A 24,818-nucleotide genomic window follows, 5' to 3' on the forward strand; every position below is an offset into this window, starting at 1 on the left:
TTTTTATCTTACTGTTTGTTGAGGACATCGTTCTTTTGTCTGACACTGTTATAGGGCTATAAAAGCAATTAAATATACTGTGTAAAAATGCTTTGAGTACCTTGATTCCTTCGAATACCTTGAGTACCTTCGAAATATTCAACTCACCAATCTGTCTGTATAGTTTCAGCGTTGATCAATGACACACCAATACGATGATATCATCATCATCATCATCATCATCATCATCATCATCATCATCATCATCATCATCATCATCTTTTGATCCAACTTATATTAACATGTATAACTAGAATGGGAATATGTTCTCCTTAAAATTCTGTGAGCTTTGTTCACTTAACCCTGAGTAATAAATTTCGTTCTGTCTATCTGTCTCTCTCTCTCTCTGCGTGTTCGGGCAACAAATCACGTGTGCTAATCTTAATCTTGAATTGGCGAAACATATTGTTGGCTTTTTGTTGTTGTTTTTTTTTATAACGAAACTAGTCCAACGCAGGTGACGAACACCGATGTGCAGACTAACCTGAGTCACATGTGATAGGCAGCATTTCAAAACTAAACTTATGTAAACCAATAAAATAACTGCACTAAACAGACTGAGTCAATCACTCCAAATAATTTTCTTAACATTTACATTTCAGTGCAGAAACTTCCCTGTACATCGTATTGATTGTTGAAAGGTTTTTTTTCTAGACTCCCGACACTAGAGTCGATGACAGAAAACAAATATTTGCTGCTTGTTGGCCACAGCTAAGACCTACTTTTTCTAACATATGTTTGAGCACAATTTTAAGCAAACCATACAAATTAAATTAATTAAAGGGAGCTAAACTGAATAAAAGGAGGGTTACGATACTCGTTCAAGATCGGATGTCACGTGGGACATCGTTTGCACGAGGTGCATGGCAAGACCTTCATTTCCCTGCGGACTTCAACATCTGTCAAGATATATTTCTCTTCATGTTTAGACCATTACACATTAAAAAAAAAACAGAACCCAAGGAGTTATTTTTAATGATTTGACCTTTGAACTCTGAACGATTAGTTGTTTGAATGAGCAGACGAGGTTTCTGGTCGCTGGCATGTTTAAAGACTTTTTTCTTCGTCAGACAGCTTTCTCATGCCCTATAAGCAAAAAAGGAGAGGTAGGCAGGCAGACAAAGAGTAGACAGGTATTTCAGTGGACGTTTAGGCAGGAAGCCAGGTGTCAAGTCAGGGTTTCCCACCTGTAAAGTCGAGATAACAGCTGACTAGACACGAGTAGAGGTTCATATCGAGCTGTTATCACTAGCACGTCTTATACTACCTGTTTCCTTCATATCTGGTCTACCTGTGCAAGTATTTCTGGTTGTCAATAGCTCCATCGTAGACACTACAAGTCTTGCTGACCATTGTCTATGGCGCTGACCATGCCAGAGCTAACAATTCATCGGGACGGATCGTCTTCGCCGACCACAGTCTGTCCAGGTCCAGAAGGTCGAGGTTTAGCAAAAGAAACCATCAACAATCAGCTGATATCGTTGCAGACCGATGTCGAAGACAACCCTGATGTAAATAAAGCAAAGGAGTTCTATCCTCCTGCCCCAGAACCTCACAGGGCTTCCAGCTTTGGCTACCTCAGTCCTACCTTCCCAGAGGAAAACAAGACCTCTGTCCACTGCTACAGTTCAGACGGGACATCCGGTAAACAAACTCAGTCTTCTTACCTGAGCAGTTCTGCAGATTCCTCAGGGGTATGTATGACCATCGTTTGTAGATGTTGTCGGTAGATGTTGTTGTATGAAGCGATGGATTTTGCTTTCGAAGCTCTGAAGCAGCGTAAAGCAACATCTTCAGGGTCTGAAAACCTCTTCCTAATTATTAATTACAGAGACAAGAGGCTATCGACGGGATAACTTACATTCACTTTGTTACTGTGGACTCTGGCGATCTCTTCATCTTTAACTGTGGTACAGAGTCTACCTGACACCTGCACGTGTCTGATGACCTCAGTAACGGGTCATCCTACATGAAAAGAAATAATCAGACTATTTCTCTCATTTAGGACTTGTTATCTTATATTTGTTTATTACTTGGTAGTTTTTTTTTTTGTTTGTTTGACAAGCCAATATTTTATTTTAAAAAACACTCAATAAACATTCTTGGATTAACCTATTTCTCCAGCGAGTACATCCAGGGTGTGCTACGCCTGGTGTAATATATAACAGTGACATTCATCTTCGTTTGTCCCCTTCTTCCCCGGGGATACACGCAAATGTACGACTTTGTTATCAGTATTGACACTCGTCTATTTGACAACAGCATGTGTCGAACAGTGCCCACAGACGAAGCTTACATATAAATCAGTATAATACTTTCATGACCTGCCCCTTACACATACAGCCATTACCATCGAGTTTACCCTCCTGAGGGAGGAATGGTGTGAGTTATGTCCAGAGCACTTCTGCTCGGTAACAAGGGGTAAATGGACGATGTGTGACATCTTGCCATGGGAATATTTTATGACAAGAGCTGTGTTAAGATAAGAACATGCACACCTAAATATGCACTTCCACGTGTCTCACACGCGCACATACACACACATATATATACACATGTGTTCGTGTGTGTGTGTGCGCGCACGTTCATGAGTGAGAGACAGAAACAGGGGACAAAAAGAGAAAGAGAGAGAAGATGACAATTGATTGAGTTTCCATCTGTTTGAATGTTGACTAATTATTTACGAATGGACTGTGTGCCTGTGTGCGGCTGGATGGCAGTATTTTGATTTCAGTTCGCAGTCACCTTTAAATGCGCGTTTGGACCCTCTACCCACTGTACCCGACATCAATCCCTACAAGTACGTACCCACATTTGATTTCAAATCCTCCGTGTATCTTTACAGTTGTTCAATGCAGAAAGGTGTGTCAACCTTTAGTAGCATGATTGTTGCAAGCACCATTAGTAACATAGCAGATATTATTAGTGTATTTATTTTTATATTCTAGTTTAAATTGAGGATCTTAATTTTTTTCTGAAAGAACATCATAGGGGATAAATTTATCCCGATTTAGAGCAACATGTTTGCAAGACTAAGAAAGGGCTTGAGGGCGGGGCTAAGTATTGAGTCCTGGGTATTAGAAAGGAGTGCAACATTTTTACAGCTATCCAGACGAGGACTCCATCAAGACTGATGACAAATGTTCCCGGAGTCGCATCTGGATTGTCGTCATCGCCACAAGCATCGCGCTCGTCGTTACAGTCTCCCTGAGTGCTTCACTACCAATCGTCCTTAAAGGTGTGTATCATAGTTTGCTCATTATCATTTGGGGAGCCTATGTATATCCATGTACAATCCTAAGGTCTATGGTATTGACCTCTCTCTGTGCATGTAAGGAATGTGTCTTGGAAACGGTTATTCACTCAGATTTGAGTTCATAGAATAGTATCTTTCACCAAATAAATCACATCATGGTAGTTTTTTTTTTTTTAATTTTAAACCGCTTGTGCAACTTATCCCAGTTTTTTCTGGAGGCTGATTTTTTATTAAGTCGATGCTGAAACAACCGTTTGCCACAGATTCAACAACGGAAGCCTTGGTGGGAGGATTGACCCTTGACCTCGAGGGGCTCACCCTCGCCCAGGTGGACGAGGACGCGCGCTTTAGGTGCTCGGTGAAAAATGTCGGCGCACTTGCCAGCGTCGTCTTCCTGTTCAACCAAACTGAGGTCGCAAGGTTTGATGTGAGAAGTGATGCATCCACCAGCTCGACACACAGGTTCTCTCTTGAGAATCGTAAGACCCCGATGGGTACGAGCTCCTGCTGACGTTGACGAATGTCACGTGTGGTGATGCGGGTAGGTACACGTGTCTGGCCAGTAACGGCGGTGACGTCGTCGAGAGATGGACGAGACTAAGTGTCATGAGTAAGTCAGGCAGGTTTACTCTTGTTTCCCCTTTTTATTTCTTTCTTTCTTTCGTTTTGTGAATTTTTTATTGATTTTCTTTTATTGAAATTTATTTCTTAATTTTTGCTATTCATTTCTTGTCCTTTTTTTTTTTAACTGGATCGTTTTCTTTCGTTCATCTTTTTTTGTTTTGTTTTGTTCGGTTTTTTCTCTTTTCTTACCTGCCTTTATTTCATTTTTTCTTTTTTTTCTTTTTTTTTAAATTTGTTTGTTTTGTTTTGTTGTTGTTTTTGTTGCTGTTGTTGTTGTTTTATCATCTTCTCTGCTGTTTTTATATGCCAAGAAACGTGAATGGCGGGATTTTATGCACGTAGTATTTTATAAATACTATGAGATTGAGAAATGAGAACTCTCTGAGATCACAATTCTTACTGTGAGATTTTCTTTCCTTCATGTCTTCTGACTTACACAGCGGTAAGCTAAGTCGTTGGGATAATTAAATAAATTTTACTCTCGGGTTTCCTGAGTAAGTACACGATTAAAAGCTACATAAAAAAGTAAATTCTAGGATACCCCTTTAACGACAGCTCTTCTTACTGACACCCATACACCAAGATAAACTTAAGAGTGTCGACCCTGACAAGTTGTTATAAAGGGTAGAAGGGTACGAGAGACGCCAGGGACAGGGTTTGTGTTGGGTTAGTCTTCTGGTCAGCGCTGCCGAGTTGTGAGGGAAGGGGTAGTTATATCTTGCTATTACTGCAATCAGTTTCAATAAAATCTTACTACCCGATTCTCACGGTTGCTTAGCTGCATATTCAGATAAAGAGAGCGACAACTCTAACAGGTCAGAGGGCATAAAAAAATCACACAGTGTAAAGGTCACCAGAGAGTATGAAGCCTTCTGTAGCAATACTTACTTATCTCCTTCATTCACTGTCTTATCCATTCCAGAATCTGCTGTCAGACCCGAGCTGGACATCCCCAAACTTGTGGACGGATTGCTCAAGACCCTATCATGTGTCGGGTATCTTCCATGGGGCATAACTCTGTCTCATCAATTTCGTGGTTCGTGCGACCTTTGAACCTCAGCATACCCCCAGAACAGCACCAAGACACAGTATGGTGAGAAAGAATGAAAACGGAATTTAAACTAAAAGTTTTTCCCTACAGTTTTAGTATCTTTCTGATTACTTCCGGTGACTACTGTAAACAGATATCGGAAAGGTTGAAAGTGTTCTCTATCCATTTAACTCCTGTTCTCTCTGCAAAATATAAAACGCATATCAAGACCATGGGATAAGAGCATGTGACCATCAGTTATATTTTAATTAAAATATTAGATGAACATCGATTTCACACACACGCATGTATATATATGACATAAAAAGTAAATCTCGAGACCTTTACATGTCTGTACACTAAATTTATGTAATGGCCTTTATTTTACCTTTGTGGTTTCATTTCAAAGTATATTTACCAATAATCGTTCACTGAATGCATCTTGTGTTCATAGCTTTGATGGAGCCGCTTGTAATGCCGCGGGCAACTCATTGCTAAAAGTTCAGATCGGAGTGAAGTGGGATAAACACGACCTGTGCTGCCAGGTGCAGGATCCTTTTCAGAGCGAAGTCATCACCATGGAAACATGCCAGAGGCTGACGGTCTTGCCTCTGGTAGAGGTTACTCAGGGTATCCTAGCAACCATCTCCGAGCCGTCAACATCACGTGCACCATCAGAGATTTAAACTTCACGGAAGTGACGTTTCTATTGGGAAGCGAGATCCTGGCGATCTCTGACCCCACCATCTCCAACGTCACTTCCAACCGAACGGACGTGACCATGTATGTTCACAAGACTGACGTCACAGAATGGCAGGCCGTCCTCAGCATTACGAAAGTCACGTGTTCTCACGTTGGAACATACACCTGTCGTGTTGCTCGGGGCAACGGCCAGACCAACAACGCATCCGCAACACTGAGAGTGCGACGTAAGCAGTTTTTTTCAGGGTGGCGCTCCTTTTCTACAGTTTAGAGTTCTCCCTCCTTCTGCTGTCTTATTGTCTTCACTCCTGTCTGCCAGGTGTCAGCACCAATATTATCCACTGAGTTTACATTGTTCATACATAAAATGTAATGCGTTGTAATGCAATGCATAAGAAGTAGACAATAAACATTTGTAGTAAATCCTTTTGGTATGAAAGTGTGTATTTTTTATCCCCCTGTTCACAGGTCTGCCACAACAACCACAGTTAACTATTTATCCAGCAGCAGTGACACACACCATACAGAATCCTGTCTGCAGAGCAGACAACCTTGGCTATGACCCAGCCTTCACCTTCAAGTGGACATTGAGACAACAAGATGGAACACAGAGAACATTTGATGCATCGCGACAAACAGAGGAGATAAAGTACATCATCATCATCATCATCATCATCATCATCATCATCATCATCATCATCATCATCATCATCATCATCATCATTATTGTGTATGAGTGTGTGTGTTGATGGAAGCTATATCTGAAAGCACTACAAAAATTATTTTATTGGTGTTTCATTGTGTTCAGGGAGGACAAACAGTCCTGCATCACCTCTGGGACGTCTTCGCTTGATGGCCAACGGTACCGTGAAGACTTCTGGAACAACAGTCGGCTTTGTTGTCAGCTTGTTGATCCCCAGACTGGCCAGGTGGTGAGTCAGGCATGCGGAACGGTGTATACTCTACCAGGTAAGACCTTTGTTTGTTCTTTTTCATGTACAAATGATATCTATATGCTGGATGTCTGTCTGAACGTAAAGCGCTCCCATTTTCCTATTGTGTGCGAGTCATGGACCTATGTCTGTGCCTGGGTCCTATGTTCTCTGTGTGTATGCTTTAGAGTTTAGTATAAAAAATATATATCCCAGTTTTATTACATAATACATTTTGTATTCCGATGTTCTTTGAATTTCACGATGACACTGACTTTTTTTCTTTCTTTCAGCCGACTACTGCTCCACAAGCGAAGAAGATCAGCGCTACTACCCTTTCGAACCTTGCAACACATGGGTTCACTGTAACCGGGACACCGGCGTAGTTTACTTCAACTATTGCAACAACGGACTTTGCTTTGACCCCAAGACAAAATCCTGCAGCCTAAAAAGTAGTACGGCTAGGACCATTACAACACATATAACTACTCCATAATCACATTTGAGAAGTTTACTTCACCTCACGTTTCCCAGTCGTTTTGAGACAAATGTCTAGAAACAGTCAATTTCTTCTAACGAATTCAATTATGTATATAATGATCACATACTTCGTTATTTAATTACAAATATTGCCTTCTTTATAATTACATGCTTGCCCCTCAAACTGGAAATTCTACAAGAAGAATATTCATTCATGTATCAAATGGACAATTGTCCGCTGAGAAGCGAAGTAAAGACATTTGTTTGAGCAATTCAGGAAAATTTTGGCAAGAGGAAATGAACTTAATGTGTTTAGTGTCCTCGGAGACCATAAAACATCCGACTCCATTGCCCCCCTAGTGGAGTGGCACAATCAAACTCCTATCGACCTTCTGGACTAAGTTCATCAGCAATGAAATCATTACAAACTGTCATAAAGACACTCGAACCTGTTAAACTTAGTAACAAACCGTCTGCGCAGCTTGAAAACATTTCAAGACGAGAGTCGTTCTCAAGCTACATAGATGGATTGTTACTAATATAACCAGGTTCAAGTATCTTTATGACAGTTTGTAATGATTTCACTGCTCATGAACTTAGTACAAATGAAGGTCGCTAAAATTTTCTGTCAGTTTGATTCATTTCTCAACAGGTATTGAGTTTGATATGGTGTTCGAAGACACCTGTTGTATCCCTAATAGAATGGGAGCAATGTGGTATTTTAATGTAATTTTACTTGTACACCCTTAATGTCTATAATAAGTCTCATAGTCTCATAATGTTCCCTGTAATCTATCATTCAAAATTAATGAACTGGTGTTAACCCTCAATATTGTGGCCATTCATTCATTTATCAACAGTAATTGAATTTGAGATGACATTTGAAGACATTACTTCTGTAACGAATAGAATGTGTGCCCTGAGTGTATTTTAATGTAATTCTACTTTTTCTCCTTTAATGTTAATAAAATGTTTAAGTATATTTATACTCTTTGATACTGATTACTCTTTATATTTGAAATAAAACCATTGATTTTATATAAAATGTTGGCTTAGTCTTCTCATGTTCTCTCTAAACTATAATCCACAAATCAGACAAGTATTTTAGCCAACGGTCCTGATGCCGAAAACACTCAGTTCGCTGCTGGAACACAGTTGTATTTTGTTTGTTTGTTTGTTTGTTTATTAGTTACAGAAAGGAAGAACAGAAAGAGAGAGTGGGGGGGGCTTAAAAAAGATGTTCCCCCTTTCTATTTATCTATCTAGCCATCTACTTTTTTGCGACGGTATTTCTTCATGAAAAGTTTGACTGTACAGAAGTACTGAGTGGACATTTGTGGAAGAAAAAGACACTTTTAAGCAAATAAAGTTGTTTATGTTTATCTGTAACCTGTTTGTTATTCCGTTTGTCGTCTTGTGACCAGTAAAGACACATTTATAGTGTACAAAACAGTTTATAAACAAAGCTTTTTCAATAAAGTTTATTACTAAAAGAAATTCCTTAAAATAAGGAAATTTGTCTCAAACTTCCTCTGATTCTCTGCCGAACATGAATTATAATTTGTGTACTACAAAGGCACTTAGCTGTCAGGCATACTGAGTACGACAATCTATTAGAAAACAGATATATTCTCTCAGAAAGAAAGTATGAAAAGGAAAGGTATAAACAAATGGAAGGTTGGAGAGAAACAAAGACAACAACAAATTTCCAGACGGTGACATCAGATGGAGGTTCCGGCTACATGCAGACATACTTGTACTTTCACTCTGACAATAAATATTCAGTTTATTATCTGCAGAATTACAGGTTCATTGTGAGGTGAAAGGTCACAGCCACATACTGTCAAGCCGTTGTCGGTTTTACTCTAAAGGAAATAAAATTTAGTCACTGATGAATGGTTTTGTTAATAGGAAAACCTTAATCTTTTCACCTGACACCTCGATCATAATATAAATACATTTGTATACAGATTCGGAGAAATTCAAAGCAGGTCTATTGAATTTAGAGGAACTTTAGCCAGTTTGGTTGGTTCGGGAGACAGGATATGAATCCTCCATCCGCGGACTTCACTGGCTGACAGTTCGATCTTGCACCGATTATAATGACACAATGGCTACCGATGGCTGATGTATCAACATCTCCTTTGTCGCTGGGAGAAACATTTCAATTTTGTGTGATTCGTTTAACTGTTTATTTGTTTGCTTGTTTATTTGTAGTTTACACTCAGACAAATTTTGCTTCAACACCAATACAAAAGGAAATTTATATTCAGTGTAGCAGGATGGGATAATCGTAAATTGTAGTTGATCCTAAATTATTTTAGTTTTTTGCGGGGTTTTTTTCCTTCCATTTCACTTTGTAAGTGTATAGGGTTGCTTTATTGTTTAATGAGTGGAGAAACTGTCATGGCTGTCGTAGCCTTGCTAGTGCTCAAGGTGCACTGCGTTGTCACCGGGTTAAAGCAGAGTCCGTTGTTGCAATAGTTGAAGAAAACCACCCCGGTTCCCAGTCACAGTGAACATAAGTGTTGCAGGGTTCATAGGGATAGTAGCGAAGCGGATTTGTGCCCGACGAGCAAAAGTCGGCTGAAAAAAAAAATGAAAAGTTAAGGTTAATCAAAATGGAAGAGGCAGCAGGACACAGCATGTATCTTATGGACAAACTTATAACTGTGAGTAGATGAGACGAAGCACAGGTCTTACCTGGTATAGTATACACCTGTGCACAAGCCTGGGTCACCACCTGGCCAGTCTGGGGATCAACAAGCTGACAACAAAGCCGACTGTTGTTCCAGAAGTCTTCACGGTACCGTTGGCCATCAAGCGAAGAGTTGCCAGAGGTGATGCAGGACTGTTTGTCCTCCCTGAGTAGATGGAAACACTTTTAGCAAGATTTACAAAATTTAAGACAATGAAAACATTATTACATAATTTTACAATAATGTGTTTCAATGATCATTTTACATAATAGTGTATTACAGTTATTGAACATAATACAAATACGTGTTAAAAAAAGTGTGGAGGTACCGTGGCAGTGTGGTTAGTTCACTTGTTTTGGAGGAAAGGTAGAAGGTTCGATGTTTGGAAAGGCCAATGATAGGTAAACTCTTTACCAAATCTTTCACAAGAAAATTAAAGACACGAGAAATCCTTCCTTTGTAATTTGTTTTGATGATGATGATGATGATGATGATGATGATGATGATGATGATGATGATGATGATGATGATGATGATGATGATGATGATGATGATGATGATGATGATGATGATGATGATGATGATGATGATGATGTACTTTATCTCCTGTGTATGCCGTGAAGTATCAAATGTTGTCTCTGTTCCACTCTGTGGCCTTAAGGTCCACCTGAAGCTCATGGCACTGTTATAGCCGAGGTTACCTGCTCTACAGGTGGGCTTCTGAATCGTGTGTGTCTCTGCTATCGGAGGAATAGTTAGGCTTGGAGTGTGTGGAGGACCTTTGACGAAAAACAATAAACTTCGTATTTATTTATCAAATTCTTACAAAGGCTGCCTCATAATTCCTGACAGAAATATGTCTACATTATTTATTTTTTACATATTCTTTGTTTTTTTTGCTTCGTATTAGTAGTAGAAATTTAAAACAAAAATATTTGAAAAGGTGATGATAAATTAAAAAATAGAAAATAGAACACATGTCTCTTCTGTTTGATAAACAGACGAGGGGCTTACGACCTGACCTGGATGCAAAAGGCCAACTCAAAAAAGTTCGTCAAAATTTCTAAGAAAACAAATTCTGCTTACGTCGCACTCGAAGTGTTGTCGAGGCGTTGTTGTTACTGTCGTTGCCCCGAGCAACACGACAGGTGTAGCTCCCTCCATCAGAACACTCCACGTTGCTGAGACTGAGGATGGCCTGCCACTCCGTGACGTCACTCCTGTTGACGTACATGGTCACGTTCGTTCGGTTGGAAACGATGCTGGAGTTGGTGATGTCAAAGGTCAACAAGACCTCGCCTCCCGAGAGAAACGTCACTTCCGTGACGTTCATGTCTCTGATGGTGCACGTGATGTTCACGGACTCACCGATGGTTGCCAGGAGACCCTGTGTCACCTCTAGCAGCGGCAACACGGTCAGTGTCTGGCAGGTTTCCATGGCGATGGAATCAGTCTGTAGAATGTCTTGCATGCGGCAGCACAGGTGGTGGTTGTTCCATTCCACAGGTATCTGTATGTTCAGTCTAGATGCTCCTTGGGCGATACACGTAGAGTCGTTATAACTGTAAGTCAAGAAGAAGAAAAATTTACAGATTTCTTACCCAAGTAATTCGATTAAGATGATACGGTAATGTTTAGTAATGGACATCTCTGATGGTCTGAGAAGTTTGCGTAAACATCTATCGAAGAGTATTTGCATAAATAGAATAGCAGGTATGCTTCGCCGTTAACCATTTGTCTTCTTTTTGTGAGTTCGTGAGTTTTTGCATGTTTCTGGTCAAGAATTTATGCAAATATCTGTGTTCTTTCGTTTGCTCATACCAGACCGTGTCTTGGTGCAGTTCCGGTTCCAGCTCAGACTCACTGCTGGGGTTGGGAGACTTGAGAAGCCATGACATGGATGTGACGGAGCTGTGCCCCATGGAAGCGATCCTGCACACGGGAGGTTCACTTCTCAGGCCGTCCACAAGTCTGGGGACTTCCAGGGTAGGTGGGACTGGCGGGGCTGGAGCAAACAAACAAAGCCAGGGTTAGTGACTGAAAACTGGCTATCATGCTGAATAATTCAGTTACCGACTGGAGGACATTGCTGACTGACACACACACTGCGTACTGACACAGCACTGGACAAATACACTTTTCCACTTTTGGTAACACAGGATTGAGTCAAGAAAGAAGTAAACGGCAAAAAGAAATAAAGAGTAACACGGAAAAAACACCAGAATAAAAGAACAAAAGACAAATTAAAAAACAAAACAAATTTTTTTAAAAAGAAACCAAACACGAACTGACTTACCATGACACTCAGTCTCGTCCATTTCTCGACATCCTTCCTCTCGTCTCGCGCCAGACACGTGTACCTGCCCGCGTCACTGCACGTGACATTTGTCAAAGGTCAGATTGAGGCTGTACCCATCATGCTCCTTAAGATTACCGCGAGCGTAAACCTCGGGTGTAAGTTGGACACGTTTTCAGTTTTGATGCTGAAGGAAGCGACGACCGACCGGTTGTACAGGAAATCAATGGAGGACAACGTGTGAATGTTGCTCACCCTGCACCAGACTGTCACGTGGTCGCCCACGTGAGCTGCAGTGACGCCCTCTACTTCAACTGTGACGTTTGGTGGACTGTACTCTTTGTCTACAAACATTTAGATATATTTATATACTACAAAAATAAATTGACAGTCCGAAAAGCAAATTTAAGTTCTCTTCTTTCTTATCTTTTTCTTTCTTTCCCATTCTTCCCAACTCTCTGACCTCCTGACCTCAGCCAGCCTCGTAAACAAAATCACAATAACATGGACACCATTCTGATGGCTACCTTCTAAGACCAGCGGAAGAACGATGCCGAGAGGAACTGCAATGGCAGCGACAGCAACGATGCCAACGACAATAAGAATAATAATACGACGATTGGAGCAGCTGCTCGAAGGCTTGACGTCCGGGCGTCTGTAAAATATAGAATATAGACTAATACAGACAACAACATCACAAAAATATTGACACAGACATCGATGATTGTCACAGCGTTATCAAAACTTATCGTTTGCTAAAAAAAATTATAAAAATATAGTTGATAGAAGTAGCCAAAGATGTTAGATGTTGTCAGCTAATGGAGGTATTCAAGACAAGTGTAGGTCTTAGGGTCAAGATGGGAACTGTCCCAGGCATGAACCTTCCACACACTGGGGCCAGGAAAGGACAAGGAGAGGTGAGCTTCAAGAAAATCAGCTCTTGAACGAAAATGTTCGAAGATTTGACTTGGGAAACAGCGAACATTATCTTCTCAAGGTATATTTAAAAAAATATCTTTACATGAATACATCGGTTACGAACCGCAGACTTCCAGATCGATGATGCTCCAGTTCATGATTGTACTGTATTCCGTGGCGTATTCCATGCGTTCTGTGTCTGCTTTGGTCTTTGCTTTTCCTTCCTTATTATTGGTTTTGAAAAGGTCCCTGACACAAATTACAAAGACACTTACTTTAATAAGGTCAATAATGATGAAAATAATAAATTATTTTTATTATTTATGGCGCATCACCACAACATTAATTAGTGTCATGGGAAAGGAAGCAGATCGCTGTGATTCATAAATATGTTTGCACCGGGATCAGAAGATCGTGTGAGTCGGAGCTGGAACTTCTTTACTTACATACTGGACCTACATACTCACTCGCGGAGCCTGGAAACTGGAGTCAGGGTCAAGGGGTCACAGTGCTCCTTCAACAGTGTCCCCGAAATAGTACCTTCGGCCTGAAACACAAACACACGTGTGACTAGTTCCTGGAGCACTAACAATCCAAAACGATTATTGTTTGCCATTTGGTGGCCAGTCAACAGAAATGTCCTGCACACAATGATGGCCGGTGTGTATTCAACATGTCCATGTTATGTAGCTGGAAACAGGTTTGGAGGAGGATAATTTATTTGTTTTTCATCAATAATTTTTTCATCTCCTTCTGCATGCAGTTCAGCACCAGCTTGTTTTAAACGGTCACAAACAGTTACAAATGCCAGTCAGGCTTTTTATGGAGGCTGAATGTAAATAGTGGACGGAATAAACTCTGAGTCTTATATAATAATGGCCATCATTACCCCAATCTTATTCATGTTTCGTTAGAGAAATTAAAACAGCACATCAAATTCAAGAGTTTTTTTGAAATATTATCAATCTTGTTGAAAACGATCAACTTATCCTCAAAGCTCAAAATAAAGTAGAAAGCCAAACAAGTACCGTTGTACCATAACCAGAGCTGAAAGATTTTTCCGTTGCTGTGTAGCTACCCAACTGAAATGCGTCTTCCGTTGGTTTGTCTTGGCCGTTGGTTGGATGAAGATACTCAGAATAGCAAGGTCTGTGGGGCCTGGGTGCTGCTGGGTTCTGTCTTTGGAAGTCATCGTCCACGAGCACTTTGTTCTGTCAGGTGACAACAAGCGGGTGGCTCCTGACCAGAAGAAGCAAAGAACATCGTCTTGCCCTCGGCATTGAGTCTTTTATTCAGTGAACTGTGCTCTCCGCCGCTGTCTAGGAATGTTGTTGCCATGGTTTCTGGTGTTGTACACACAAGTGGAAAATGTATTGAAAAAAAACCTTATCCTGGTCACTCAATGGCCGTATTTTCTAGCTGATATTTTAGGCAATGCTCAAAAAGTACAGTTCACAAGGGTTAGCGTTCACAACCCTCTCGCCTTCTGTCTGAAGAGAAATGGAAACCTTCCACTAGGTACTGCCCTAGTACTGCCTCTCGGGCTGCCATAAACCTCTTACACGAATGTTTAATGTCTACTACTGATAAGGGGTTTACTGCTTCCTTATTGCTTATATTCATAGAAATTACATATTTTTACATGCATACAAAATAATATATTTTACAACTCTTGATCGCATTCTGTCTGTCACTCTCTTCTCTCTAAGGCTGTGATCATCAGTAATAATTCTTTTCATTTGTGTCTTTCATCAACCAGCGGTGTGAGGTATCAAAATCTTCCAAATATTATTTTAAATAAATTTAGAGGAATTTATTGTTGATAAATCGGGTTATGGAGCCATTATGCGGGAATTTCCTGGCTCGGTTTTGGAAATTCTCCCCTTTCCCTGAGTTTAAGATTTTTATTTGTTTGTTGTTTCACGTGGAACTAAGTCAGTGACCTCGACCGAAAAAGTCTTAATAAATTGGTTTTAAAAATTCTTTCATGATTCTGTCGATGTTGTTCTCACATTAAAAGTAAAAGCTTTTAACAAAATGTTGCTACAGAGATCATGGAATTCTCTAAAATATTCAAAAAAAATAGTATACTACACCTACCGGTTATATTTTTAGTTAAAATGGTTTGTATGTTGAGTACGGTAGAGAAATATTTTCTCCTACATGGGAAAAATAACATCTTGTGTTGAGCTCATTCCCTTTAATGTGAAAAGAAATTAGTGGCTGGTAACTTGTTGAGCGAGGAGTTGCTGTGAAATGTGTTTGGAGTGTTGAAGTATTGTTGAAATTTTATTTCCTGCAGCTAGCCAAGTACCTTGTTTCCAAACAACATGAATTGTCTGCAATTAGTCGCCAGATTCTGTCACCACAGACAACAATGTTTGACATGTTAACAGCCACATAAGCGGCTCACACATGGTGATTTATTTGTGTTTCTTTCAAAGAAAAAAAACACCACAACAGGTCAGATATTGCTAAACAGCGATATTAATATTTGGTAACAAGTTTACTGCCATAGCAAGTGTCTCGCAACAAAAACTAATGGAGGCTCAGATTTCTTAATTGCAGCCTTTTAAATATTCCTCCTCGACTACGATGACTCTTGAGGAACCTTCTAGATTGACTAAAAGGTTGTGCATGTGTGTGTGTGTGTGTGCAACAACATTCACAATAACATTGATTGTATACTCATAAATCATTGCTCACGCTCACCTCCACACACACTCTTTCTTTCTCCTCTCTTCACACACACATCATGAACTTGTATTCACTGGACTGCTTGGCAAACGATTTTTTTCCAGTTAACTACTAAACCGAGGCATGAGACGACAAAGCTTCCGGTTTATTCACATTCATTGTTTAGGCTCGCCGAGACTAACAGCGGAGAACTTCACAAGAGACTAAGTGTTGGTCTTGGCAGACAGACAGCAATCCACTGAGCCTTACACCTGATTGTGTTTGTACCTGTAAGTGGGTTCTACTTAGTACATTTCATTTCTGAGTGTTCGTATTTTCTATTTATGAAGCCATGTCACTGCTGTGAGACAGAACTAGCTCACCTGTGTCTGTCCTACCTTAACCCCCGCGCCCCCTTCCCCTGTACCGACCTTTAACCCTGTCTGACACTTTTATACTCAGAGCTGAGTAAATACTTTAGAATCTATCTCATCCTTTAATCAGCTTATTGTAAACTGCCGTTGTGCACCTGCAGCCTGTGTTGCAGGTAGTTGCTGGCGACGACGAAATCTTGTTCTAGTTCTTCTGCGCATGCGCACCTGTTGAAGTCTGTACTTACCCGATGTGTCTTTTGAAAGGTTGTCTCAAAGGAAAGCTGAGATGGTAAAATTCTGAGTCACACGGCGGCACTAGGTCCTCTTGCCGCGCATGACTGCTGCGATAAAGGGGTGGATGGGTGGCGACTGTGTCGGGTACAATGTCATTTACCACGTACTTCCACGTAGATTCCCAGCAGTTACCAGCCCCCCACACATCACGTAACCCAAAATAATTTGTTCACACCAGGCACGAAGTTTCAAACAATAGAGTCTGATACCCGGGGTCACTAATAGAACTTTATGTCGTTCTGGCTTTTATTTACCGTCGGTAACACTAGTAGACTATAAACGAATCTTTGGTCGTGAGAAGAAACCATTGGAAGAGTCGTCTTGGGTGAGTTCACAGTTCATGCTGTCCTCACAGGTGCAGGTTACATACGGGTGGGTCTTCTCAGTTAGGTAGACAGGGCACTGACTGAACACATATATATCATGTGTGTAACGAACATAACATTACATCCTCTTTGCAATAAAAAAAAATATTGAAGTGGTTTCTGCCATCCTTTACTATGGTATTGTTAATATCTGATGGTGTGACAGTGTCTTCGTCAGATGGAAAGAAAGGGGAGCGGGGTGGCCGTGTAATAAATATTATCAGCTGCATGTCTCGTCATGTTGTGTAATATTTACTGGCAATAGACAACGAGAAGGACAACGAGGTTATCGACAGACTCATCTTCAAGGGAATCATTTTTACTTACTTTTACCTTTATTTTGATTCGTTTTGTTTGTAAAGCGATGTAAACTTTCTTTCTCTTTTCTCTTTGTGTCATTTCTCAATCTTTCTTACTTTGTCTCCCACGTTTTCTTCCTCTCTGTCTCTTTCTCTCTCCACTCTCTCTTTCCTTTTCTTTCTTAATCTTTCTCATTTTCTAACTTTATTTTGCTTTATTTCTCTATCTTACTCTTACACTCACTCTCTCACTCTTTCACTCTCTTTCCCCTTCCCCTTCACTCTCTCACTTACCCTCACGCATTTTATTCTCGTTCTTTCTATCTCTCTTCTCTCTCTTTCTCTCACGCTGTTTATCTCATCTTGCCGCGAGGCGTTAGTGGCTTGCACATGAACACTGGTCATAAATCATTTTTCCTAACATTCTGCTGTAGGCAAGGTAATGCATTCCGAAGAGAAAATTATTTTAAAAAATAAAAAAAAAAAACATGAGAGACTATGCAGACCCACATTTAGTCTCCCTTCTTCCTGGATGCCACGGCTGTAAAAGAACAGCTAACACCGATTAAGGACATGAGGTTGGCCTGATTGTATTGCGAAATGACTCCACCTCAAGTTTCCAATTATACCACCTGACAAAACTCCAACCCAGCACCCAGTCTCTTTCTTTTCTCAGCCTGTCTGTCATGTGAACGCGCACACATGTTGAATGAAGATCTGGAGCCACCCACCTGTGACGTAGGTTACGGTTTACACCTCACACCTCCGGCAGTTGTGTAACACCCCCACCCAAACCGTAAAGTATCTTCAATTACATGGGGTGGGTGCTGCAGGGGGAGAGACCCTCAGAACAAGACCAGTGACCCTGTGAGAAAGGTCTCGGTCTTGTTACAAGTCACGCTTCCTTCAGTTCAATGGACATCCGGCTTGTCACGGTCCGCTTCATGTTTCCCATTCCTTGTTCGTGTATTATTCAAACTTGAGATGACGTGGGGAAGTACCCACCTCTGTGCACCTTCAGTCCTGTTGGCTAATGCATTTGAATAAACTCAACAGACAGCCCGCCAACATACTATATATATATATGTACAGAAAATCACACCAAAGACAGATGATAATTTTATTAAAGATAGATCAAGGTTTTTTTCTTCCTTCAAAAAGTATTATTATTATATAGCACTAACGAGCATGATATTTGAAAGAGGGAAAAAACCCACGTGTCACGTAACCTGAGTTTTTTTATTCAAGCCTTCTACGATCTTAAAGACTCGTTATCTTACATTCCCTTTGGAAGTTCACTGATGCATTACATCTGACACTATACATTTACTGCTGATCTCAACGGTTGAGAAAGACAGGACAACATAGTCTTCAACAGTCGACGGTTGAGGAAGACATTCTGGGCTCAGGACAACATAGTCTTCAACAGTCGACGGTTGAGAAGACAGTGTGGCCTCAGGACAACATAGTCTTCAACAGTCGACGGTTGAGAAGACATTCTGGCCTCAGGACATCAGAGTCTTCAACAGTCAACGGTGGAGAAGACAGTGTGGCCTCAGGACAACATAGTCTTCAACAGTCAACCAAACTGTTGTCCATCCTCACCTCGGACTGGAAATGGAAGCCAATGCTCGTGGACTAAGGTATCCCCATCCAGAAAATCGCTACTGGAACAATTCCGTCAGACAGAATGAAAACCTCCCTCAGCCTCATTATTCTACTGAGTCTTCCTACCTTCATCCAGTTCCTGATGGTAGCATTCTAGATCCGCCTGCTCTAAATAGGGATTCTCAGAATTCAAACACTTCCTACATGAAAGTGATCGACAGCGCGGAGGTAAGTGTGAATATGCGATTTTTCACCTGCCACAGTCGGTGACAAAAGCATTGGTCTTGAATACATCATACAAGATTTTAATCGAAAGTTACATTAATAATGAGTCTCTACATTACCAACATTCCTTTGTTTTTTCCATAGGTAAATATCAAAAAGAGTAAGTTGCTATTTTTAACATCGGATAACATTCACTCTGAACAATAAAAATGGTTATATTTTTACCTCCTTTATTTTCTTCATATTTATAGATTTATTTTATTTATTTTAATTATCGTTTCAAGTGTACACATGTGTGTCTCTGTAAAGATATATATATATCTGAAAGATAAATGTTTTATAGGTCATTTGCTGCTATACATTTTTTTTCTGATGCGTTTTCTTTTTGCAGATTATTTTCTTTTTTAAAACCTGATTCTCTCCTTTCCTCGTGTTTCTTGAGCTTAATATGTCGGTCTGCATTGATTTGATTGTCTACCCGGGGTGCTTGGTACCGCAGTGGCTAAAGTGTTTGTCGTCACGACAATCAAACTCCAGTGTCGTTGGTCTGGAATCTCGTCTCCCGGGATCTTTTTTTGTGGATACCAAACCCATTCCCAAGTCTGACCGTGGGTGGTTTTTAGGGTAATTTCCTTCGTTCCCTCTAGGGTAGGGTAATTTGCCTGTCCCTCTCATCAGGGTGCCTGATACGACTTATGATTCTGTAGTTCTGACTGTTTTCTGTTTCATTTTCTTTTTGTAAAGGTGTGACTAGTGATTGTGACCTTTCTTTGGGCCATTCCTTTCGTTCCCGAACTCATTGGCACAGGACGGTCAGGGCCTTTGTGGTTTCTTTCCCACCCTTCTTAAACAGCTCATCTGAAACATTATCAACTGACGACAGTCCTCCTTTCATACTATGTGCAGCTCTTTTGACCTCTTCACAAAGGACTGGTAGGTCTACAGGTTCACTGTTTCTAGTTTGGTTATTTTGTTGTTTTCAAGAATGTTAGTGTCTCTCTCATGCTCACATCTTGAAATCTATCTCACCCGCACTCCTTTGTTATCGAAGGGAGGCTACATCCAAATTGTTTTCTACTTGAATTGTCCTTTGGCTTCGTAACCACATGCCTCTAAATATTTCTTTATCTAAACAAGAATAATGTTCAACTAAATTTAGGTTACCGAAAGACAACCGTAACACAGACATTTCTATGTAAATACATTATATATATACATATAAATACATTGGTGGCATACAGTAATGTCTGTATTACATTAGCAACTCAAGTACTACTTTTAGCAGCACAAACATTTTCATTTTGTGAATCTGTGTATTGCAGGATCCGTGGACCCTTCGGTCGAAACCTTTCACTGGTCGTACGGACCCTCTTCCTCCAATCCCAGGACCCCACAAGTGAGTGTCTATAGTCCGTGATTTTGAAGCTTATTTTCTCCATGAATGATGGCAAATGCTGATTTTCTAATAATTATGCACTTTTAACTTCTCTTTCCAGAAGTACTGCAGACGAAGACCACTTTAAAAACAAGGGAACACGACCTCTCATCATTCTCATCGTCATCTTAATTCTTCTCGTTGTCATCGCTGCTGTTGTGCTTGGTGTTACACTTCCAATCGTCCTCAAAGGTACGAGGGATACATTGAAACAAAAACTGATATAAAAAGTTTTGAAACGGCGTGAAGTTGGCCAAGACTTTGTCTTTATTTGTCCAACTGGAATGCGCTTTTACTGAATTATGCCAACATATCCAATATGTCCTCATTATTTGGACAATTAAGAAAACCATTGACTTTAAAACTGCTTTATTCCAGGGGGCACTTCTTCTCCTATAACCAGGGATGTCTGCGGAAATTATACACACCCTTATTATCCAGCATTTGACATCTACCCTGATAATTGCGGAAAATACATTTACTGTGTCAACGGCTCAGAGGGTGAGGTCAAACAGTGTCCAGACGGTTTAGAATATGCGTTTAATATGACCAGTGATCACGACAAGGTTTGCGCTGCCCCATCCGAGCTCACCTACTGCGAAAGATTGCGAATAGCCGCAGCGCCCACTGTGACCCTTGACCTTGCATCATACGTCACGGCCTTCTTGAACACCGACGTCGAGCTCGAGTGCATAGTCCGCAACGTGACGACCGTGTCGCAGGTGACTTTTCTGCACGACGACACCATCGTCGCCAGCTTCAACCTCTCCCACAGCACTGGTGCGACAATGAACAGGAGCCTCGGTCGTCGGACAGGAAGTAGAGGGCGGATACAACGTCACTCTCATCTTGACCAACGTCACTTGTGGCGACGCGGGGAGGTACCGGTGTCTGGCCAACGACAGTCGGGGGAACGTGGAGAAATGGACGACAGTCAGCGTCATGAGTAAGTCCGACCCTCATCTGCACCTCATCCCCTCTTCATAAATTCTTCTACTTATCATTTTGTCTTCCTGAATATGTAACTATGTCAAATGTGTGCGTGCGTGTACGTGCGTGGGTGACAGTGAAAAATTTATATATGTTTCTCTTTCTTTCCTCTATCACTTGTTCATCTGTAGACACATGAACTAGACACCGCGGTAGTCAGAGGTCACTGTTGTGACACAAAGATACATGTCTTTTATAAAAATAGGGTGATTGTTACTTATTGTCTACATTAACATTCTTTCAGGACCCCCTGCTTTCCCATCCTTGGAAATCCCTCGGCTTGTGGAGGGAAGGCAGAATGACCCCCCTGTGTGCAAGGTCGCCTCCATGGGTCATTACTCTGCCTCGTATTTCTCGTGGTTCTTGAATTCTTCTACTGTTACAGTGAGAATACCAACCGACAAACAACTCGACTCGATTTTGTGAGAAACCATGTGATCTTTTGCAAACGCATTAGGTCGTGAATGTTGCTGAATCTATCGATGCAATAAAGAAATTCATTAAGATAAAGAAATAAATTAATGTGATGAGGAGGAGTAGTGGTCAAGATTGATTGTTACAGGTACACACAGGTGAAAGGCAAAACTGTCTTCTTTTTCTTAGTCCTCTTTGCCACCAGAGCTGCCTAAATCTTTAAATTTACAAATAAATGACACGTGCAAGAACTGTTTTGTGTGCTGACTTTTAATTTGTTTTCTTTTTTCTTTTCTTTTTTTTCAAAGTTACGAAGGCGCGACCTGTTATAGTCGCGGCGAGTCGCGGCTAACCCTTCAGATAGACGCACAGTGGGACAAGCAGAACCTGTGCTGCCGAGTTCAAGATCCTCTCCAAACACACACCACTCCCATGGAAACCTGCCAGCCGCTGACCATTCTGCCCTTAGTGGACATCACGCAAAATCCCGTGGCTGTTCTCGGCGACACTGTCAACATCACGTGCACCATCCGAGACCTTAACGTGACGGAAGTGACGTTTCTGGCGTCAGGGAACAACACCCTGCTCACCTTCTACACCAACACTTCCACCATTGCTTCCAACCAAACGGGCATGGCCATGTTTGTCAACAACAGTGACGTCACGGAATGGCAGGCCATCCTCAGCATAAGGAATGTCACGTGCTCTCTCGGAGGAATATTACACGTGCCGCGTGCTCGGGAAAAGCGGGGGGATCCACAGCAAGTCCACAACGTTGCGCGTGCGACGTAAGCTGAAACTTTTTGTTATAGAATCTTCTAGTTGGAAAGGGAGAATAAAACGGAAGATTGAAGTAAAGAAAAGAGCATTCTGTTGGTTATTTCGATAATCAAGGTAACAACTATTTTTTTTTCTGCGCAGGTCCACCTAGTGCACCTACTTTAAGTATCCCTCCGATAGCGGAAACATACACCATTCAAAATCCAACCTGCAGAGCAGATAACCTAGGCTATAACCCTGCCATGACCTTTGCCTGGACCTTGACCAGAGAGGGTGGAGGTGAAACCAGCATCAGCGACTCGCGGGTGACATCGAACTTCAGGTAAGATATGTTAGGGCGTGGATATAAAGTAGAGGTACATCCCAACCCCCACTCAACACCTTTATCCCTAAAATAAACCCGCTGTATCCACACCTGTGGATTGTTGACAAGCCAGGGACTGGATGATCAGCCGACCACCAGAGTCTTCACACCTGTGGAGGAAGAAGCTCGGCTTTGGAGGGGAAGAGGAGGACAAACTCCATTCTGACAGTGAACATCGTTCACATCTTGCCTCCACAGTATCTTTTTTGAGGGAGTGGCTACCCCGTTACCCTCTTCCCCTCCCCCCACTGTTTCCTACGACCTAACTAACCCCTGGGGGTAACTCAGGAGATAACAGCATGTCTGCTGGAAAATCTTTTTTTTATAAAAGATGTGTGATGCGTTCTTCGTTTGTTTGAAAGCTTTCCTCACTGCTAGGGATGGATAACAAATGACCTATTATTTTCTTCTCTTCATTCCCTCTTCACCCTTTCATCTTGTCAAAATGATTCTAGCTTTTATTTTTTTTTATTTTCAGTTCCAACTCGCAGACGTGCATCACCAGTGGGTACTCTGTCTTTGATGGTCAGCACTACACTGGAGGCTCCTGGAACAACAGCTTGCTTTGCTGCAAACTCACTGACCCAACGACTGGCCAGGTAGTTCAAAGTACATGCAAGACAATATATACATTACCAGGTAAGAACATCACAATCTATAGCTTTAAATAAAGTCTCAGTTGCCTTAGTTTCTATGCTAGTGGGTTTAAACGAAACATTCGATCTTTCGATTCTTTAGAGATAAGGGAGAGAACCACTAACCCTTCTTTTTCCCCAAAGCTACATAAAAGTGTGTGTTCTACAAGCCATCTGACGAATCTCACATATTCTTAAAGTGTTAATAAGTGTCTGACTTAAACCCTTGACCAATTGAAACTTAAGTGATTTGTAGTTAGTGTGTAAAGTTTGTTTAGGAGTTTTATCTGTATGTTCTTCTTTCCGCAGCTGACTTCTGCTCTGGGACAACAACCACTTCGTTCTTACCCTTATGATCCCTGCAATGTTTTTGTTAATTGTAACCTGGAAACGAAAGTTGTCTACTTTAACTTCTGCACAGGCACCAACATGTGTTTTGATCCTGATTCACAATCGTGCAGCAGACCCAAGACAAGGTAAACAAAGATTCAACAGAGACACATCAACATCTTGTACACCATGAACTGGAAAAAGACTTAATGATGGTGTTGTGTGTATGTGGGTGTGTGTACGGCACTTAAATAAATAATTTCTATGTATGAACTTGTGTTTATTTTATGTATGTAGTTTTCGACTTGCCCTGTAAAATATCCCAACCCTCAGAACCAGTCACGACGGTTGTGTATGATGAATGGGCAATGACCAAGGGACGGGGAGAGGACGAGTGGCTTGAATAGGAACTCTGGTCACGTGACACTGGGGAGGACTTTTTTGAATTTACGCTCGTGAGAGTTATAAATACCTTGTGTACCGTTTGTAAGAAGAGATGAAAAATGGGATGACATTCACTTATGTGTCCTCCTTCCCTTTGACCCCGTCTTCCGGCTTAATTTATGTTTTACGCCGAGGATACATCTTTGTACATCAAAGAATGAAATTGTAAATCTCTCTCTCTCTCTTGGACTAACCTTTGTTTCTGGGTCAAGTTTGTTTTTTAATACACATTTTTTAACTCGCCATGTATGTACTTATCTATGTATGCGTTCGGTCGAGGTTTTAATCAATTTTCTCCCTTATGCAATATTAATGTTTCCAGCAGTCCATAAGTAGTAAACAGATTTTTTTAATCTTAATTTTGTAAGGCAAAGTAGGGGAGATAAGTATCTGCTGCTCTCGAACTAGTACGCTATAGGTTATCTCCCCTAGTTCGGCCTCGCAAAACGAAATCAAGTCACACACAATATAAACGCACATAAGCATATATAAATATGATTTACTTGGTAAAACATACTGATACCAATGTTTACAATTCCATTTTTATCATTTGTGGTTTTTTTCACATTACTGTAGCTATCAGATACCTAGATTTTGAACTGTTTCTTT

At 41.0% G+C, this 24,818-nt stretch overlaps 3 protein-coding genes and 1 long non-coding RNA gene across 5 annotated transcripts; 2 read left to right on the forward strand and 2 right to left on the reverse strand.

Annotated features, from left to right (window-relative positions):
• Window positions 1–1,188: 1,188 nt before the first annotated feature.
• LOC112555282 lies at window positions 1,189–5,006 on the forward strand. Of its 2 annotated transcripts, XR_003097432.1 has the most exons (5): window positions 1,189–1,733; window positions 2,760–2,839; window positions 3,144–3,277; window positions 3,559–3,905; window positions 4,842–5,006. XR_003097432.1 is itself a non-coding variant. In XM_025223616.1 (4 exons), the coding sequence occupies exons 1-4, from the start codon at window positions 1,398–1,400 to the stop codon at window positions 3,804–3,806; spliced, it is 798 nt and encodes a 265-aa protein (XP_025079401.1). In that variant the 5' UTR covers window positions 1,189–1,397; the 3' UTR covers window positions 3,807–4,029. The 2 variants fall into 2 exon arrangements, 1 of the variants encoding a protein (XP_025079401.1); XM_025223616.1 differs by lacking the exon at window positions 4,842–5,006 and having other exon boundaries at window positions 3,559–4,029.
• Window positions 5,007–9,512: 4,506 nt separating this feature from the next.
• LOC112555557 lies at window positions 9,513–11,684 on the reverse strand. Its single transcript, XM_025223991.1, has 4 exons — window positions 11,584–11,684; window positions 10,849–11,324; window positions 10,361–10,541; window positions 9,513–9,927 (listed from the first exon to the last, which is right to left on the reverse strand). Exons 1-4 carry the CDS (start codon window positions 11,682–11,684, stop codon window positions 9,513–9,515), a joined length of 1,173 nt encoding a protein of 390 aa, XP_025079776.1.
• Window positions 11,685–12,055: 371 nt separating this feature from the next.
• On the reverse strand, window positions 12,056–13,203 carry LOC112555959. Its single transcript, XR_003097566.1, has 3 exons — window positions 13,101–13,203; window positions 12,586–12,713; window positions 12,056–12,402 (listed from the first exon to the last, which is right to left on the reverse strand). It is a non-coding gene; the product is annotated as an uncharacterized LOC112555959 (long non-coding RNA).
• Window positions 13,204–18,096: 4,893 nt separating this feature from the next.
• On the forward strand, window positions 18,097–24,452 carry LOC112555706. The gene is made up of 10 exons (XM_025224204.1): window positions 18,097–18,449; window positions 18,550–18,820; window positions 20,140–20,213; window positions 20,314–20,444; window positions 20,631–21,198; window positions 21,487–21,664; window positions 21,965–22,444; window positions 22,578–22,758; window positions 23,279–23,439; window positions 23,745–24,452. The coding sequence occupies exons 2-6, from the start codon at window positions 18,602–18,604 to the stop codon at window positions 21,542–21,544; spliced, it is 1,050 nt and encodes a 349-aa protein (XP_025079989.1). The 5' UTR covers window positions 18,097–18,449; window positions 18,550–18,601; the 3' UTR covers window positions 21,545–21,664; window positions 21,965–22,444; window positions 22,578–22,758; window positions 23,279–23,439; window positions 23,745–24,452.
• The last annotated feature ends 366 nt before the right edge of the window (window positions 24,453–24,818 follow it).

This window comes from Pomacea canaliculata, linkage group LG14, assembly GCF_003073045.1.
Source record: "Pomacea canaliculata isolate SZHN2017 linkage group LG14, ASM307304v1, whole genome shotgun sequence".
In the NCBI taxonomy this organism is placed as follows: domain Eukaryota; kingdom Metazoa; phylum Mollusca; class Gastropoda; order Architaenioglossa; family Ampullariidae; genus Pomacea; species Pomacea canaliculata.